Raw genomic sequence first — 20,295 nt, forward strand, 5'->3', positions numbered from 1 at the left:
TTAGGAAAGGATTCGCTGTGCGATTGGGTGACCCCTGCACTTGTGCGTGCCAATGAGAGGGCATTTAACAAGAGAGGTATGACAGTCAAATTGGATGGACATTTTTGCCAATCTGATCGCATTTTATGCCAATCATGCACATGCATGGCCGTACATGAAAACTTGCCTAGACATAGAGCCGTGCAAAATTACTCCTCAACCTCTAACGAACTAGAAGTCCCAAATTCCATTCACTTATAATAAGTACTTCTACACCCACTCTTACTGCCCCTGCGTTGATGCAGGCGCTACACGACTAGTAAGCGTTCTCTTACCCAAATAAAAAATAAAATTCAAATTCAAAAAAGTTTGACACAGGAAATTTGATTTCAGAGTAAGAGATGTAGTGGGAAGGAAAACAAAGGGAGTGGGTGCACAAGATTACAAGCAACGATTTGCATTTTTCCGCTTTGGAGTCACAAACAGGAAACCATGGAAGTATCTATGGACTTGATCTACCTCCTCTTGCAGTGGTTTTAATTGAGAAATCCTTCAAGGTCAGTTCATTGGAACCGTCTCTTCCCATTTCTACTCCGGTGGGTTTCTTTTTCTCATCATCACTAATGTTAACCATAGATTTCCGGGGCTCTTGGGCTCCCTACCAACACTACTTTCTTTCTTTTCTTGAAGAAGGCAGGGGGTACTTCGAAAGTACTCATCTCCATTGTTTCTGTACCGCGTCTCCATTGTTTACCAAAGCGCCTCCATCTCTATGGTTCGTCAATCCCTCAAATGTGCTAGTTCTTTGAAAGACCCCTCAAGATCTACAAGGTTTTTTTTTTTTTTTTTTTTTTTTCTGGTAGGAAATAAACACCATTATAGGAATAAAGTAAAATTTATCTTATGACAAGTAATTCTTCCAACAACGTCACATTCAAAAGAGTCGGTTTTTGGATTACGTTCAGAAAGATCAGCGGTAGAAACAATAACAAAACAAGACTGATGCGTACCAACAAGTCACTTTCCTTGCAAAACTAATCCCCCCAAGATACAATAACCTTTACAAACTTATCCAAGAGTACTTGCACTTAACTTGAAGACCACATTGGTAGACAATGTAATGCAATGGCCTATGAGAAAATACTCAGCAAGAGAGCTTTTGAGAGCCAGAGAAACAATGAGAAGGTTTAAGACAAAAGTCATCATTTCAACACATGTGGGGACCATTCCTATAAATAGAGCAGCGATCAAGTTATTTCTCTTTGTATTCCATGATATAAGTTCATAAAAGGTCCAAGAGAAGTGGGAGTAGGATTGGAGGATGACCAGGAATCCTTTGTTCAAATATGCTTTAAATTCTAATAAAAGTTTTAGGATTATATAATATATGGGAGAGGGTGAATGGTAGTGAGACCCCTATGTTAGCGCAGGGACCAATGGGAGTGCTTGCGGAAGCATCAACATGGGTGGATTTCCACCTTTCATGGAGATGGGGTGTTAATTTCACACCCCTGTGTGTCTGGGCGCAAGGGCCACGGCGCCACGCTGCCTTTCCAAATTCTTTTTCCCATAATATATTATGCACATAGGCATACCAAAACCTATTTCTAATTATATAATATATTGTATAAATAGTAACCAAACAATTATTATTTGTGGGCCATAATTTATTATCACAAATGATTTCTCAAAACTAAGTAACAAACACAAATACAAATATAAATCATACCAAAGAAACCCTAAAATCTAAAGCTGCAGGCACATTTATATCTAGGGAATTTCATTCTAAATAACCTTGATAAAGTAGCAAATTGATCTTGCAACATGAAAAAATCACAATGTCTCCCTGATCTCTTCATATGTAAATGATAACAGGAAAGCAATTACAAATCATTAACAGCCTTCAAAGTTTCAAATAAAGAGAACAAGAATTGGGATTCCTGCCTAAGCACAGAAATGCAGGTCAAATCTTCAGATAATCTGAAAAACATTATTAGGAATCATTACCCACAAAAATAATCAATAACCTAGAACTCCACTCCCTAACTAATACCTGTAATATTCTCATGATAGTAACTGCACATACACAACATATGGTACATCTGTGTCTTGAAACCAGCCCTCCCTACCAGTCTCCAAAAGCCTCAAATATTATTTGCTTGTCCTTCAATTCCACCAACTTCTTGTGCTCTCACCCAACAACAAATGACTACTGATCCCGTTCCTTACATGAGGCTGGTGTATGGATTGTAAGATTGAACAGGAATACCCGACCCATAAGGGTGGTTTGCAGCTCCATAAGGATTACCAAAAGGATTTAAAGGCTGTTGCTGTTGTGGAACATTCATCATCATCTGTTGCTGCAACATGAAAGCTTGCTGTTGGTGGACCATTGCTGCCATCTGCACGGCATGGGGTGCTGCCACAGTGTTGGAGGCAAGGAATGGGTCATGTGCTGGTTGTTGCATCATAGGACTAGCCATGGGCACCGACTCCCATGGATTGTAGCTTACATTCTGGTTATTTCTTCTAAGTGCATCATCATATAAGCTGTCCAATGTAAGCAAGTCCAGCCCTCCCGCCTTTTTTAACAAGTTAAAAAGAATTAGCATGTATCTACAACCAGGGAAAAAGAATACCAATACATGTCCAGCAGTCCTCTAAAGCAAAAAAGAAAACTTCATTATGGAAGGATAGGGAGAACTCCTGGTTTCTGGCATATGCATGGCATCCATGCATAGCAACAGACGTCCAAAGACTATTCAATCCAATCAGATGATCCAAACAATCTCATAAATTTCTTCTAGTAATAAAAATAAAGCTATGGTGAATGGTATGAAGTATGATGATCATTGGCATAGACGTTTCAGTTATCCACCCCTTGGCACTTTAGCTAAAGTTTTTCCTATGTTTCAACATTGTAATTCCAATGACTTTTCCTGTGATGCTTGTGTTTTAGCCAAGCAGACTCGCTCTGTCTACGCTAATTCTGATCATATTAGTAAAACTCCCATTCTTTAGATAAATTATGATGTCTGGGGCCCTGCCCATTGTGTTTCTATTACTGGTTTTCGCTAGTTTGTTACATTTATCGATTGTCATTCTCGCACCACTTGGGTATATTTGTTGTGTAAAAAAAATGGGATGTTTTGCTGTTTTCAAGGGTTTCATAGCATGGTCCAAACCCAATTTGATGCTAAAATAAAAATTCTTCGAACCGACAATGGAACTGAGTATATGGATGGTGACTTCCAATCTCATCTGGCTGATCAGGGTATCATAAACCAAATCAGTTGTGTTGATACACCTGCTCAGAATGGTGTAGCGGAATGCAAGAACCGTCACCTTCTGGAACTTGCTTGTTCCCTCATGTTTGAGATGCATGTCCTTGCTTGTTTTTTGAGTGAAGTTGTTCTAACTGCAGCCTACCTTATTAACCGCATGCCCACTCGTGTGTTAAATTTTCGATGTCCCCTTTCTATTCTTCAGGGTTCTTTTTCCTTTGTTGTTCCCTCCAATGCTTTTGGGTGTGTTTGTTTTGCTCGTAACCATCATCCTCATGGTAAACTTGATCCCAGGGGTTTCAAATGTATATTTATTGATTACTTTGCTACCCAAAAGGGCTACAAATGTTACCACCCTCCTTCCTGCCATGTCTTGGTTACCATGGATGTGATCTTTCGTGAGTCTGAAGCTTATTACTCTCCCTTTACACATCTTCAGGGGTACAACAATACTAGGGAAGATGTGTCGATGGTTTCTTCACTTGATGGACCAATATTCAAGAGCAAGAGAATGAATCTATTCAAGGGGACTATACGCATCCTCAATCACAATTTCAAGGGGAGTCTATCATCTCCTAAGACTCTACATGTTTATGAGCGTGTTCGGAACAAGCAAGTTGATACCACCACTGCAATTGTGCCTACTTTACCCAATCAACCGCCTTCCTCAGATCCAGGATCCATCGTTCCAACCATCCCATCAAGTGAGTCTCTCTCCCTTAGTGATCATGTTGATCCTTCTGTTGATCCATCTCTTGATTTACCTATTGCTATTTGGAAAGGTAAACGGACTTGCACTCAACATCCTATATCTCATGTTGTATCATATGATTCCCTTTCTCCATCCTATCGTGTTTTTGTATCTTCTCTGTCTTCTGTTTCCATTCCTCAAAATTGACAAGAGGCTCTAGCAGACCCACAATGGAAAGATGCTATGAATGAGGAAATGAGGGCTCTTGGAAAAAATGACACATGGGAACTAGTTTCTCTTCCTCGGGATAAGAAAATTGTAGGTTGCATATGGGTTTTCATAGTTAAACTAAAATGGATGGCACTGTGGATCGTTACAAGGCTAAGCTTGTTTCAAAGGGTTTTACCCAGACATATGGGATTGATTATCAGGTTATTTCCGCTCCAGTGGCCAAGAGAAACACCATTCAAGTTATACTTTCATGTGTTGTTAACTTGGGATGACAACTACAACAACTTGATGTCAAGAATGCATTTATGCATGGTGAACTTGAGGAGGAGGTGTCTATGGGAATTCCTCCTGGCTTCTCTGAGAAAGACACTCAAGGAAAAGTATGCAAGCTGAAACGAATACTATATGGATTGAAGCAATCACCCGGGCTTGGTTTGGCCGTTTGCATAAGGTGATGGTCTCTGTTGGGTATAATTAGAGCAACACTGATCACACATTATTTATCAAGACACTAGGTGATCACATTATTGTTCTCATTGTCTATGGATGACATTATTGTCACTGGAAGCAAGGTTTTAAATATCTTAACGTATCCGCCAATACTAACCGATACGTATCTTATTTTTAGGGTATTGATACGATATGGCACCGATACGATACTTAAAAAGTATCAACTGTATAGGGTTGATACGTGACTCGATATGGTTAATACTCTCCGATACGATACATTACGTCTCTTAAAATCACCTTTCCGATACGATATCCGATACCGATACTTTAAACCTTAACTGGAAGTGACCCTACAAAGTTATTTAATCTTAAGTCTTATTTGGGAAAGGAGTTTGAGATTAAAGACTTGGGATCTCTATGTTATTTTCTTGGTATCGAAGTTTCCCGCTCATCAAGAGGTATCTTTCTCTCTCTCAAAGAAAGTATACTCTTGATCTATTATCTGAGACCGAGATGCTTGGGTGTAAGCCTGTAGATACACCTCTTGAAGCTAATGGTCATCTCAAAAATAAAGAGGGAGAGCTAGTCGACAAGGGTAGATATCAAAGATTGGTAGGCAGATTGATTTATCTCTCTCACCCTGACATAGCTTATGTTGTGAGTTTGGTTAGTCGGTATATGCATGATTCATGTTCTACTCATATGGAGGAAGTATTTCGCATCTTGAGATACTTGAAGTCTACTCCAGGAAAAGGGGTTCTCTTCTCTCCTCATGATCACATGCATGTTGAAGCCTTTACAGATGTAGACTGGATCTCCTGATGATAGGAGATCGACTTCAGGGTACTGTACTTATGTTGGTGGGAATCTTGTTACTTGGCGTAGGAAGAAACAGGCTGTGGTTGCTAGATCAAATGCTGAAGCAGAATTTCGTGCTATGGTTCATGGTATTTGTGAGTTGTTATGGCTTCAGAGTCTTCTTTAAGATCCCAATGTTTTTGTCCAACTTCCTATGATGCTTTATTGTGAGAGTAAATCAGCTATTAGCATTGCTCATAATCCAGTTTAGCATGATAGGCCAAAGCACGTGGAGATTGACCACCACTTCATCAAAGAAAAACTCAAACAGGGTCTTATCTATACATTATTTGTTAGGTCTGGTGATCAATTGGCTGTGTTTACTAAATGTCTTAGTAGTAAGGATTTTCATGCTATTGTATGCAAGTTGGGCATGCATGATATTTATGCACCAACTTGAGGGGGAGTGCTGTAATATGGGTATAAGGGTGGAATTTTCCTTAGAATTTCTCTAGTGTTGCCTCAGGGGCATTATTGTACTTGTACCTCATATCATTCTATTATAAATAAAGCTGGCTGATGTCTCATAGACATAAGTCACATTTCCCCAAAATTCTTCAACAATCACCAAAGTAATTGGGATAGGAACTGTGTGACGAGTTGAAGGCTACCCAATTGCGCCTATTCTTCACCTTTTAATTATCAGATAAGACAATGGATGAAGAAGATAAACTGGTGAAGTGACTGAGAGAGGAGAAATTTCAGCAAAAAAATTAGGGCAGCTCCACATTAAAATGGCATCATTGCATTCATCCAAATTGGTGTATTCAAACATATTCTCATTGAAATTTTTTTATTTGCATGGAAAAATTGGCATAGAAAAACAATAGCAGATGCAGCATTACAAGATTTGGCTGTACACATTGCTTCAGTCTGATCTTTTAGTGACATTAATACAACTTGTAGCGACATTAATCCCTCCCCCGTCAGTAAAGTGACTGGACAGTTGAGGGAGACATTTTAATTGATTGATTTAGTTTAAGAAAATCAATTAAGCACATTCTTTTGAGATGTCAGATATTTCAAGTAATCATGTCCAAGGGCAAGAGGTTGTTACAAGCTAAAACTATTCATCCTGCTATGGATTCAACTAAGTATGATAATGTTCTTTCTGGCAGATGTGACTTTATTTAGGATAGATAATGTTCTTTTTGAAACTATACTATCCTAACTTCCTAAGATCTACTACCATAATTAAGCGTAAGATATTCAGCAAAAAGAAACTCCACGCACTAGAAAGAGAGGAGCCTTAGTTTGAAACATCTGGAAGATGTGACTTCATTTATGATAGATAATGTTCTCTCTGAAACTATACCATCATAAGATCTACTACCATAGTTAAGCGTAGGCTATACAGCAACAAGAAGCTCCACGCATAAAACAATACAAAATATAAGAGTAATACCAGTTTGCTTGCAGTAGTAGCACTCTCATTTGAGCTTGGAGCAGTTACCAGTGCCAACTCCCAGCCTGTAGTTCCGTTTGCATAATCAGGACCAGAAGGGAGAGTTGTTGATGAATCAGCTGCAAGACGAAGAAGACAAATCATACAGAACTGCTCAGACACTCTTTAAAGGTCCTGAATTTCAACTGGAAACTTGTATTTTGAATGGAAACATATAAAATTAATTTGGTAAATACATGACCCAGACTAGTTGACAATTGCCTTTCCTTTCTTAGTGTGATAGGAAATTTTGTAAATACAATTTTCCCCCTTGGTTTTTAACTTTTACACAACCTGAAAAGTTTATTTAAACTCCCGAGTGTTGGCCCTCATTATATTTCTTACTAATCCTTGATTTCACTATCCATTTCTTGTTCCTAATGACCCTAATGTAAATTCTCTTTTATTAATTACTCAAGCCTGAATTAATTTGTTTGAGTCAATTAACTTGGTGAACATCCAACTCCAAGGATGTTTAAGTTCTCAAACTTTGAGCTTATGATTTCACACTAATTCTGGAGAACTTACCGACTGGAACAATAGCCAGAGCAAGAGCATTCTTCTCATCTAGTTCCGATGCAGCCGGGATAGGATTATCCAAATGCTGCTAACCAAATAAAGTATTCTTAGGATGCCCAGAAAAAATTCAGATAAATAGAATTAAATATAGATGTATGTTGTTGATGAGACAAAAATAAGGTTGAGTAATTACAAGCAGATCAGGTGGTTCCGAAACAGGAGCCTCCACTTTAACAGGTTCAGGTTCAGGTGGAGGTGGGGATGATGGGAGATCTTCCTGAACTTCTGGGGTTTTCTTATACTCTATAGCCAGGACCACTTTGGGAGCAGCAATTTTATCGTTAGCCACCTGCATTGTGAAAAGGAAGGATTTAAAGCAAAACTTGTCAGTTTTAAGGCAAAAAATTTCATGGCCTACCAATAAAATTAAAAGATCCAGGACCATTTTTTCAAGTAATACATAATGCAAAACTAGATCTATTTTAAAATAATAATAAAGAATTGTAAGAGGTTAGTTTTCTACCAGGATCAAAAGAAAATAATGAGAATGTGAATGATATTAAAAGTTAAAACTGGCAGCCGATGAAACAAAGAATAGCAATTCCTTTTGGGAAATGTCATCTATAGCAATAAAAACTAAAAGGGTTCATTTTATGGAAAGCCGGAGTTGTTTGACATAAATAAGAAGGGGTACGACTGGTTTTGATTACTAAGGAAACCATCTGATTCATATCAATCTAGATCAGTATCGCCAAGGAATGATCCTTCAGTAATAATCATTACATGCTTGTAGTGGACGCTCGAAGCTCTTTAATGATCAGCTGATGTGGACAAGTTACTATTATTTCTAACAAGATGGCATATTACAATCTTTCCGTTCCTGCTTATGGTCTCAATATCATGCTGAAATTATAATATTCTCTTAGATTCACTACCCACCTAACAAGAAACTAGTTTTATCAATCAGGAGAACTTCTATACCTGATCCTTCCGAACAGATGAAGCTCGAGGAGCATCTCTGACATACTCCTCCATGGCTGCTAAAAATGATGCCGGTGGCTGCATTATTAATGAATAACTCCAAAAAATTATTCAACTGATGGAAACACTTTTCTTTTTCTTTTTGAGCATAACTGAAAAACTTTTAACTGCAACTAAAGGAATACAAGGGGAGGGAAAGCCATCAGAGGTACAGGGCTTGAGAAATTCACACCTGTTCAATCTTGATAAACTTTTCTCCACGTCCTAGATCAAGGCCTTTACATATTTCATAAAACTCTGACAGCCTCTCCGCCTATAAGATAGCTTGAGGAGAATCAGAGAGAGAAAAGAAGAAGAGGAAGAAGAATTTTTCCATAGCGACACTAGTACTTCATGGTAAGACATATTACAGTAATCTTTTTTGAAAAACAAACATTTGAAAGAATGGAAGTGTAAGACAACAGGTACCTGCTGACCCGCCTTCCTGTATATCTCAAAAGCGCTAACAGCATCATGGCGTTGCATCTCAAAGAACTGTAACAATCCAGACATGTGTCTGTAACTTGCTAAATAAATAGCCAGTAGTTTTCATTAGGAAATGAAGATTAAAATAAATACCTTGTCAACCAAATTAATTGTACCATCGGTTATTGCCTGATAAATCTTAATGCTCTCTGCAGCTGCCTATTCAAATGATAAAAAGTAAGCATTGTATGAGAATGTCACTCTGCAAGTCACACCATCTTAAACTTCAGAAAGACAAGCTTATACCAAAAAACTTACCATTGAAACTGCCAACTGAATGGCAAAATTATAAACTGCTGCTCCTTGCGGCTACATACAAGTTCCAAAACAAGAATTACAATGTTATATATACAAAGAGGTGCAGGAAATATTTAACCATGCAAAAGACAAGCAGCATTAAGGAGGATGCAGACTCATACTTAAAACTTGATTAATGAAACATAAGGTGGTACCTGGCAACCAAGAACACGATGCAGAAGCTGTTGCAACACTGGCAACTGTTCAAGCAATTCGGCAGTGTTCAGTTCCTTGGTCCTCTGTCAGCAGCACAAAAAAGTATTTTAAGAAATGGAATTCAGAATGCACACAGAATGAGATTACTTCACTAAAGCCTTAACCTTTCCATTACCAAGGAGTTAGACAAATAAAAGGGCATGAATTGATCCTTGTTGAGATCCGTGTCATAGTCTGGTTGTCAACACACCTTACTTTTAGGGCTTTACATTTTTACCTTTTTACCCTTCTAGGGTTGTAACTTCATTATAAATAAAGCTGACCTCTGTCATTAATGACAAGTTGAATCATTCCCTAAATCTCTGATTCTCAACTATCCTTAACATTGACCTAAGTTATATTCAATTTAAAATTAAAAACAAGTAAATGTCTAAAACAAGAAACTTATAGGAGAGTCTGCATTGCCGTGTGTGGACCATTTGAATAAGTCAAACATTTGAGTGCCTTGAGAAACTTTGATATTCATGTGAAGTGCAATAGCTCGACCTTTGCACAGATCTTCGGTACTCCCCCTAGTTAACCTTTTATTTTTTTTTTAAGTTTGATAAGAGATTTAATAATAAATATAGAGAAGAATGGACCCAAGCACATGATACAAGCAGCAGAAATGAGAAAGATTGAGCAGCACATTGAGGGACATCAAATCTAAATTCTCCCAAAATAGATGACTGCAACTATGGATCACCAGAAGCAGATTTGGTTTTCTGAGTACCATACCCGAATGTCACTCCACCCTAATGCATCCCACCCTGTGAAACATGCACGGGACTCACTGATTGTAGAAAGCAACCAGAGCAGGGCCCTAGCTCCTTCAAATACCATGCCTAACCCTATCCAGGTGCAGGTCATACCATTCCCTACCCAATAGGGCACAGGTGATGCACCTATTTAACCAACCCATTGCATCTTCCATGCAGCTGAGGACCTGGTCAATCACGTTGCTCCTTGGGACAGAATGCAAACAAATAATCTGTGCTGTTTCTCGTAGGCACATTGACCAGGAGATAAAAAATGTAAGTATATACCAGTGAATCCTACCTCTGTTGCAACATTAGAAAAAGAATTAACCCTCCAAGCTTCAATAAGAATCCTAGGGCTGCTGGGAGAGTTGAAAATATATCTAAGGAATGTGTCACACAGTCACACTCGTTTTTTTGGGATTATTTAAATGTTGTGTTACATGGAGCCATTTACATGTCAACCCACTATAATGAAATACATAAATAAAAAGATATGCCAGCCTACAAGGAGCTGTCTATTCTCTTTACCTCACCACACCCCCAAATCACATTCCCCCAAAAGAAAATTCTCTTCTTTCAAACAATCAAAACAAAGGTCCACAACACTCATAAGTCAAGTAGGAGGAACCAATGGCAATCCTCTCGTCTTTCAAACAATCAAACCAAAGGTCCAAAACACCCAAAATTCAAGTAGGAGGAACCAATGGCAATCCCAAACTTTGCCATAAACTGGGACCACATAGTACAAGAGAATGGACAGTGCAATATTATGTGGTTGATGTTTTCGTTGTCCCAAAAGGACATGTTAAATTTTGCCCCTCAAAATAAGATGATCCACCATGCATTTTATCCTTTAGCAGTTCATAAGAATAAGGAAATTTCAGAGGGAATATGGGGTTCACATATGAAGCACACAGGACCACATAAGTAAATACAATACTGAGAACTACCCCAAGTCACAGTCCAAGACTGGATTGCCAAGTAACAGAGGAATCCATCACCCAGTAATTTAGAATGCTCCAAAATATTGGCACCAATTCTATCCTTGCCGGGGTTAAGAAACCGAGCCTCAGCGCCACCCTCTTGCTTTCGCTCTCACAGCTTCGCCTTCGCTCCTTATCAGTCGAGTGGCAGAAGTGTCCATATTCTCAGAGAAATCCCAACTAAGGCATTCTTATGAAGTAATATCCCATATGGTGCAGGAATATACACTTCAAGGGTAAATCAAATACACCTAGTCATTCAACAATCAAATGCATTCTCAGAAACCCACCTTGAATCGAATAAAATTATTGAAGCCTTAAGCTGTCCTGACTATACCTCCCCAAAGGCTGAAACTGTAGGTCCCCTTTATCTCTCCAGATTCCCGAGTCCCAACCCATAACCCTGCACCCATACTTGCTAGGAATGACTGTCCTTCAAAGAAGTCCAAAAAGGCCAGGCGAACTCATGCAACAATGGATCCTGTACGGAAGTCTATTTGCATAGATTCTTCAGTCCATATCAGATTCTAATACCAAAAAAATTATACCGAGATGCCTTTGGAGCCTTTTCAACCCCCTTTTTACCCCACTGTACCATCTTAAATAAGGAATTTAAACCAAATTTATTGCATTTTTCCGATCAATTACAGCATACTTCATCACCTCTCTCTCAGGTTTTTCACAAGCAAAACACATACTTGTAACCTTACTGCAGGACTTGTGCTAGCAAAACAATCTGAAACTATAAAGAATATCAAAATTAGCCTTGAACTGAGACATAACTGTTTAATGTGATCACTAAAATGAAAATTCAACAAACAATAAAAAGCCACGAACAAACTAAAGGAAAGCAACAAATTATACCAGGATCAAGCAAGGAAATTAAAGCAGAAAATTAACATCAACATGAAGTTCAACTCCAATCTTGGCACCCAAGAGTATAGATGTTAAAGATTTCAAATAGCGAACACATTATCTTTCTCTTTGTTTTTCCAAAGATAAAAAGAATGTAGCAACTACATAAAACAAATTTCTTACTGGGTGATCTGTCTCAACATCGTACTTCAAGATACGGAAACATTCCAGCCTCTCCTCTAAAAATAAAGCATATGTCCGGACAAATGCAGAATAATCCCATGCTGAACAGAAATTAACAGCAAACTGTCAATTAGCAATTCATTTGCTTTAGAATATTGGATTTCATCTCTTTCAAAACAATGAGTACCGTTTGGACTGGAATCATCTTTGAAATGAGCCAAGTTTAGCATATGGTTTCTGCTCCTTCCATAATTAATGACTTCTTCACGGAAGGTAGCATCCACTTCCCTAAGAGCACGATGTATCAAGATTAACGTTTTCAATGCCACCTAATCACCAACAAGCACTGATCAGCCAAAATCCAAGAAATACATTTAAATGGGGATGCACTTGTGACTAAACCACTATTTTAAAAGCACTGAAAATAAGTGACTTTTTTTTCTCTCTCTCAAAGCAGCGTAGTTAGAGTACTAGTTGATCTAAAAGAAATCATCACAGCTCAGAAAATTCTTAGCACTCCATTGATCAATTCAAGATATTGAGCCCCAAAATGAATGCATGAAATGGGAGCTTGGACTAAACTAAAACAATGGTGATGGTATAGGTGAAGACAGCTTCATGCCATGGGAATGATATTGATACTTTCAAGAAATTTTGACAAATAAACAGAATATATTTCAAGTAAAAACTGAATAAATTGCCCCATTAATAACCAAGATTGATCACGTTTAAATATTCCTTGTTCCTTTAAACAATGACGACAAAGTATCTTTTTTTTTCTGATTGTTTTTTCCTTGTTTAGTCTTTTGCATTCTCCAGATTCACTTGTTAGTTCAACTCTAAAACACCCTATCTGATAAAAATAAATGAAAATAAAAGGTTAAATCCTCCTCCAACTACAACTTTTGTGTTGTGTACAAGGCCTTCAACCAATTAGAACTCCTATTTTCAGCTTCGCTAAATTCTAAAGCCTTTTTCCATCAGTCCTAGCCCAAAACCAACCTACCGACATAGCTTATACATGATTTTCTAACCCTACAATAAATTCTGTTATTCCCTTCTCTGGCCTGCAATTTTCAAACAAAGCTCCTAATACCTGTTCATAGCCAACTAGGTTTTGTGCACCCATCCTACACCAAAAGATGCTGAGATGTATGACTGAAAGCCTGATGAATGGAAAAATAAAAAAGCAAGTTCATCTCTAAGAACTTCGAAGCAGCTGCAATCAGGGCAATATCGTGATGCTCGTGACATAAACTCTGCTATTGATGTTTTATATATCCCATATCTTTTATTTGCTAAAAATGTTTTTGTAAAGATCAGAGGAAAAACTGAAAAAATTACAAGGAAAAAAAAACAGATTCAATAACAAGAAAATGGTTCCTATCAGTTTTAGTATCCTTTCTAACTCAAAGAAATAAACACAGTACTTTTTCATATCACGGCCCTTGAGCATAAAAAATAATGTATGCATTGATAATGTCAAACTAGTTTTAGTTCCATGTATTCAATGAATCAAGGAAAAAAATTTGTCATGGCTCACGTACTGCCCAATTATGTGTCTTGGCAAGACGTCTGGCAAGAGCATGGATGCAGTACGCCACATCTGCTCGAGGCCTTGTAGCTGAAACTGCAACAAAAACAGCTGACAAAACCAAATATAATAAGTTTCAGTACATCAATTATTTCTTTGAGGACAAACAAATAAGTGGGAGGGGGAAGAACAAGGGGAAAAAAGCAGCATGAAACCTAAAGACTGCACCAAAACTAAAATCTGGTGTATGGCCCATATACAGGGTTAGCCAGTTAGGTATGGTAGTTAGGTACCATCCAATTAACCAATGGTGCATGAGAGAAGCATATACTAGATGGACACATAAAGATATTACAATATATGGAATAGATTTGCATTTGTACTGGAGCTCTTAACAAAAGAATTACACATCCCAATTTGATATTACCTATAAAAAATAAAACAATTACACATCCCAAAGTGAGATATCAAATAACAGAAAGGAGATGTTTGGGGTTGTGGAAGCTGCAAGTCTACAATGATGATAGAGAACTTTCATAAATGGGGTGGAAACCAATCAAAAAGTCTCTCAATTGCAATATTTTTATAAAATTAACATAAAACATCAATAAAAAAATGGAGAAACTCCTAATGTAAGATGCTGTCCGTGCCTTAAGGTCAACATGAAACACAGTAACTGAAGCTAGAGAGAAATAAAATAAGTATCTACATACCCCTTATGTGTTTTTCTTTAGCCGGGCGTTCGACATGGTTTGTGGCCTTGACAATTGCAATGTCCAACTCCTGCGAAATTCAATACCACCACCCAACCTTATTTCTGAATGTAAAAATTCAGAAATATGCAATCTAAAAACACGCACTATGATTGTTTGGTACTTCTCACCTTGTAGTCACTGTTAACTTTAGCCAATCCAACTGTGGTGGTGTCCTTGATAGCTCCCAAATATTTCCTCAAGCTCTTCTGAGTACCTCCTCCAGACATCTTTTCTCCCAACCAAAAGATTCTACAGAGGCAAGATTGGAAAAAAAAAAAATTGATTCTATTGACATAATCTACAGTCATGAAAGAAACATCACACAAACCTTTAAACAGTAAGAAATTAATATCTTGTAAACAGCCACATTGGCTTATTGAGAAACTTAATCACCTTGAATTTCTAAGCGAGACATTAATATCTAGGCAGAAAGTCTAGAATTTGAACTTTACAATGATTCAGATTCAAGCAAATAAACAGACGACTGGTACACCAGCAATCAAATCTAAAATGACTCACTAAAAGGATAAAACTAAGGCTGGCAACATCTCAAAACCCATAGCGATTGGTAGAAATTCATCACCATACACAGACAATTAATAAATTCATTTATTTAGTAATATAATAAAGAACAGAAATGGAATTCCTGACCGACATTGAATTCTTGAATTTCAACAAATATAGGACAGTTTTAACGTTGCAAAACAGCAAACAAATTCTTATAGCACATGATACATTCAAAATCCTCCAAAAGATAAAAGGATCACGAAATAAACAGAACAGACAAACGGAAAAAGAACAGAGACTAAGCATCATCATCATCATCAAAGATCAAATCGAACATAACTGAAAAATTCTTAAGCTAGCTGTGGTTCATTCAAACACAGAAGCAAAAGACAATCAAAGTTCATATAAAACAGAGATCAAAGAGCTCAAACTCACCAGAATCTGAGTAGAACAGAACGAGAGAGAGAGAGAGGAAAGCTGAAGCGTCCTTCTGGTCGGCGACCCAAAAAGTCGAGAACCAGAGACACCAGAGAGAGAGAGAGAGACTCCAAGTCTATTATTGCGACTTATAAAAAGCAAAAAAAATAATAATAATAATAATCGAAAAAATATGTTTAAGACACCGACGACCCAACCAAACCGAATTTCAATCTTTTTTTTTTTTAATAAATTAATTAATTAATTAAAAATGTTCTTTCTCTGGGAAGGTACCTTTCAGTACTACACCTTCTTCTTTCACTGTTGTGCGCGCGCTTTAACCGTAGTCAACTTTCAGGTGTTTCTTAACCTTTGTATTGTACCTTACTACAGTGCTACAGCTACACCCGCCGTCGTAGTTTTAATAATTATGGGAAAATAAATTTTACGGAACCGTTTGATTCTGAAGTGATGACGTCACTTTATCGAAATTGACGGTCTCGATTGAAGTTACATTATAATAACCTACAACGGAGCTTACCGTTTACCACTCCATCGAGGTTTTAATTTTGAACCTGACTGGGGAGGGTTTAAGAGTGGAAATGGAAAGTTGAATTCGTGAAATCTGAAAAAATGGAATGAAAGAAGAAGAAAGATTGGAGAGAGAGAGGGGGGGTCGCTTTGAAAGGAGGAAAAACTAGATGCCAGCTAGACGGTACTAAACCACCGGCGCACCTTAGAAAAGAGGGTTCAGATTTATGATGTATTACAGAAATGCCACTCTTTTTTATTGTGAATTTTTACGCGGGGAAAGAGGTTGGAAATTTCCATGCAAGGCCGCCCGTGCTGCCCAAACACGGTGTTGTGCGTAATGTCCGTTTTATCTCTGTCCAAATGCTTTGCCTGAGTGAGGGTAAGTTGGTCTTTGTGTAGCACGTTCTTGCCGGGTAGCTCGGCAATAGAGGATCAACTGCCTGCAAGCTTTTATCAGAAAAAAAAACTGCCTGCAAGCATCGTTATAAGGTTGGCACTTGTTCACGCTATACTAACTGTAATATTTTCCGTTGGATTAAATGATTGATCTGTAGCCGTTTGATTTGTAGAATCTCTTTTGATTTGTCTTCTTCTCTTACTTGCCCTCCCCTGGCTCCCCAAAAAGAAGCCCCAATCTCCTTTTTTTGGTATTAGCAGGCTATGGTTTTAAAAATTGGGATTGGATCAGTAGATCTAGATAGGAATAAGGAAAGGTTGATCTCAGTTTTGATCGATCTGACTTGACTAATCCGTGTCCAAAATCTAGGGTAAAGGCAGTTTAGGGCTGATTTTTTTAGATTTTGCTCTGATATAGATCTCGATTCCAGGTTTTTAAATTCTAATCCAACTATCCAAGGGGAGTATTAGGTAGGAGTACCATTTTCTTTTTGAGTGAGAGTTTTCTATCTGGGAGTGTGGCCCTTATGCCAATGCAGGGCCAATGGAAACGCACACAAAAGCATCAACATGGGTAAGATTTTTGCCTTATGAGAGAGGAGAAGGTCATTTTGTGGGGTCTATGTTTGAGCGCAAGAGTCACATTCCTAGACAGACTCCCTTGTCACTTTTTTTTTTGTTTTTTATCTTTCTTCTACTGTTAAGCTACATTATTATTATTATTAAATTTTATTTTTTTTTGTGTGTTTATTTGACTTTGTGCAATTTCTATAATAATAAATAAGGGAAAATGATTTCTACTTGGTGGTGTTTCCTATGCCCTCTCACAGGGCACTGTGAGATGACACCTCTACCTCTGGGTAGATATCCAGGCGTGCTCTCCTCATTGGCCCAGACACTTATGTAGAGACCATGCGGCCAAGTAGAGATCTCTTGCCCTAATAATAATAATAATAAAGGGAAAAAGAATGCTACCAAGCTACGTGGCGCTTCCGTCTAGACACAACCACATGGGAAGAGCTAAATTACCACCCCCGCTCTAGTGTAAGGCCACGTAGCCTAGCAGCGATCCCCCTCCCAATAATTAATTGAGTAATAAAAAGAAAATTTTCATGTTACTCTATCATCAACTTTTTTATGCACGTAGTTATTGTTTTATTTATATTTTTTGTACTTCGACTTAAATATGAAATATTAATTCATATAGAAATTAAAAAAATTGTATTAACCATACCAAATTTCTAATAAAAATAGAATCTTTGAGATTTCTTTCAATTAAATATATAAATGAAGTGTTTAAAATTAAAAAGCTTTTTCCAATGTACAAGTAAAATTTTTTAATTAAAAAAATATCATTTCTTGTCCCAAGAAAAATTTCAAATAATTATTTATTTCTTCTAAAGGTAACCTTCAGGTGCCACGATCAATTAATTCTTAGGTCAATATATAAATATCCTAATCAATTACCATTCAAAGACTAGAATGAGACACAACGACCATTGTAGCTAAGTTTTCAAAATAGTTGATTTTAGTATGACCAACAATGTTAAATTAGCTACTTGAAGATCATTACCAACCAAATCACTTGAAAACACTCTTTAGTAATCCAAATTCATATTCTCCTTTTTTGGTTTATACCATTGGTGTAGGCTATTGAATCTAATAAAACTAACTTAAAATAGTTTAAAGGTTTCCTTATTGATTCATTAAGATGGGGCTTGTTAACACAGTTCTAAAATATTTTCTATGTGGCAATTGGTGGAAAATTCTATGAAAAAATTGTACATATCATTGCCACACTTAATTGGAAAAGCTTCAACAAAACACAAAAGTACTTTACACATGTGGAAGCATAAGTCTTAATGGTTAATAAATGATGTTTTGATAGTTTGATTTAATGTTCGTGTTGGGAGTTGGAACGTTCCAGTAAAGATGAGTGATATAATCCTGATTGAAGGAGATAAAAGAGCTAGAGGTAAGCTTAAAATGACCATAGGTAAAGTGGTGAAGAAGGACATACATAGCCTAGGTCTTGTACCAAATATGACTTTGGATAAAACCTATTGGAGGGCAAGGATCTAGGTAGCAGACCCCATTTAGTTGAGATTCTCCTGTTATGCTGGGTTAGGCTTCTTTCATGTGTCATTTTTCAATTTCCATTTCTCTTCTCTTTCCTCATTTTCCATTTCATTTTTCATATTACATCCCTCTTACGCTAGAACTCAGTATTTTTTTTGTTATGTTTGGATCCATGTAACCGATTCCATTAAGTTGGGATAAGATTGAGTTTGTTGTTGTTGTTGTTGTTGGGACTTGGGGTTCAATGCGGAAATAATTGTCTTTCTCGGCTAGATTTTAAAGGTGAGTTCTACTCTCGTCCTAACAAATGAATAATTTGATATGAAAACTTATAAGGATTTGGATATTTCTCTCTTTAACTGTTTAACTCAAGCACCACCCTGGATGGGATTTCCAACTTTTCATGGGGGCAGTATGGTACTTTTACATATTTTTATGTCTAGACGCAAGGGCCACACAAACCATATAATGTACTTTTTCCCTTTATTTTAATTTTTTTATTCCCTTTATTAGAGGGTTCTTATTGCTCAAGATCCTATTTAACATGTTCAATTATGTCGGTGGTGTGATTGTGAAATATTCTCGTGATTAGAAAAAGGCTTTATCCGAGCAACATCAATTAGTGTAGTAATATATCTTTCTTGATTGGTGTTCATGATGGTTTCAAAGACTATTATTGGTTGGTGCCATGCCTCATGTTTAGGTAAGCACTAATCACACCAATTGACGCATGCTTAACAAGGCATGCTAAGCCGTATCTCAAATGCTAACACATTGAGAAATATAATAACATCTTATCCTTAAAAAAAATATTTCAATTACTTGCTTGATAAAGTAATCCAAAATAAATATAAATAAATTTGTGATCTATTTTTAATTTTTTAAATTTAAATTTCTTAAAAAGTTACATTTCAATAATCACATATTTTAGTATCAAATTATTTCATTTCATTTTTTTTTTTTTTTTTTATCTTTTATATATATTTATAGGAAAAAGAACACCATTCGGTCATTCTTTCATCATTGTGGTGTGTCACTACACCTAAACACAGGGGCACACAAACCCCCTTAAAAGATAGAAATCATCAAGGATATGCCGATCATTTTATGCACCCCTATGTCTGAGCATTCTCCACGGCCGATGGAGATTGGCTGTTAACTTAACTGTTAGATAGAATGTAATTATCTATTATTATTATTATTTACTTGTGGGCAACTGTTATGTTTTCTGCAGAGATCGATGGCTGTATCCAAACGGCCACTCAACCTCTGATGGTGAGTGATAAACTGATAATTCTGATATTTTAATGGTTAAATTTTTTTATTTTTTTATTTTTTTGGGTTTAGAGGTCTAAAGAAAGAAATAATAATGGTTTAAGAAGCCCTATGTTGCAATAAGATGCAAGATCCAGGGGCATTTCCATAACAATAACAACAACAACTACTACTACTACTGTTTGACAACAATGTGCCACGTGCAACCGCCTTGACAGTTGGCATCCAGGATCCCATTTCCACCATGTGATGATGATGTGAACGTTTCACCCAATCCAGACCTCATCAAAAAGACAATCATACCCCTGAGAGTCTGAGTCTTGAAAAGTAGAGAGAAGAGAGTATAATCCTCCGTAGGGGTTGAATTGGTATTTGACTGCTATACTATTATTCATTTAAGAAAGAATTTCCCAATTTTTAATTTGGTATATTTTTATAGTGGGGAGAGCAGAGGAGGGAAGTGTGGCGTGGTTTCGGTTGTGGTTAGGATGTGGGGCCTGTGGGGCCATCAACCACCGTATGTAGCTTGCTGGCGGTGGGGCCCGAAACCCGAGGTGTTGGG

At 37.2% G+C, this 20,295-nt stretch overlaps 1 protein-coding gene across 1 annotated transcript; it reads right to left on the reverse strand.

The window, feature by feature from the left end:
* Positions 1 to 1,804: 1,804 nt before the first annotated feature.
* On the reverse strand, positions 1,805 to 15,556 carry LOC122650180 (putative clathrin assembly protein At5g35200). Its single transcript, XM_043843507.1, has 16 exons — positions 15,468 to 15,556; positions 14,654 to 14,774; positions 14,484 to 14,553; positions 13,784 to 13,881; positions 12,424 to 12,565; positions 12,237 to 12,337; positions 9,415 to 9,498; positions 9,221 to 9,271; positions 9,056 to 9,121; positions 8,906 to 8,971; positions 8,670 to 8,750; positions 8,438 to 8,515; positions 7,650 to 7,805; positions 7,466 to 7,541; positions 6,899 to 7,017; positions 1,805 to 2,561 (listed from the first exon to the last, which is right to left on the reverse strand). The coding sequence occupies exons 2-16, from the start codon at positions 14,750 to 14,752 to the stop codon at positions 2,205 to 2,207; spliced, it is 1,644 nt and encodes a 547-aa protein (XP_043699442.1). The 5' UTR covers positions 14,753 to 14,774; positions 15,468 to 15,556; the 3' UTR covers positions 1,805 to 2,204.
* Positions 15,557 to 20,295: the final 4,739 nt, after the last annotated feature.

Source organism: Telopea speciosissima, chromosome 2 (genome assembly GCF_018873765.1).
Source record: "Telopea speciosissima isolate NSW1024214 ecotype Mountain lineage chromosome 2, Tspe_v1, whole genome shotgun sequence".
Classification (NCBI taxonomy): Eukaryota; Viridiplantae; Streptophyta; class Magnoliopsida; order Proteales; family Proteaceae; genus Telopea; species Telopea speciosissima.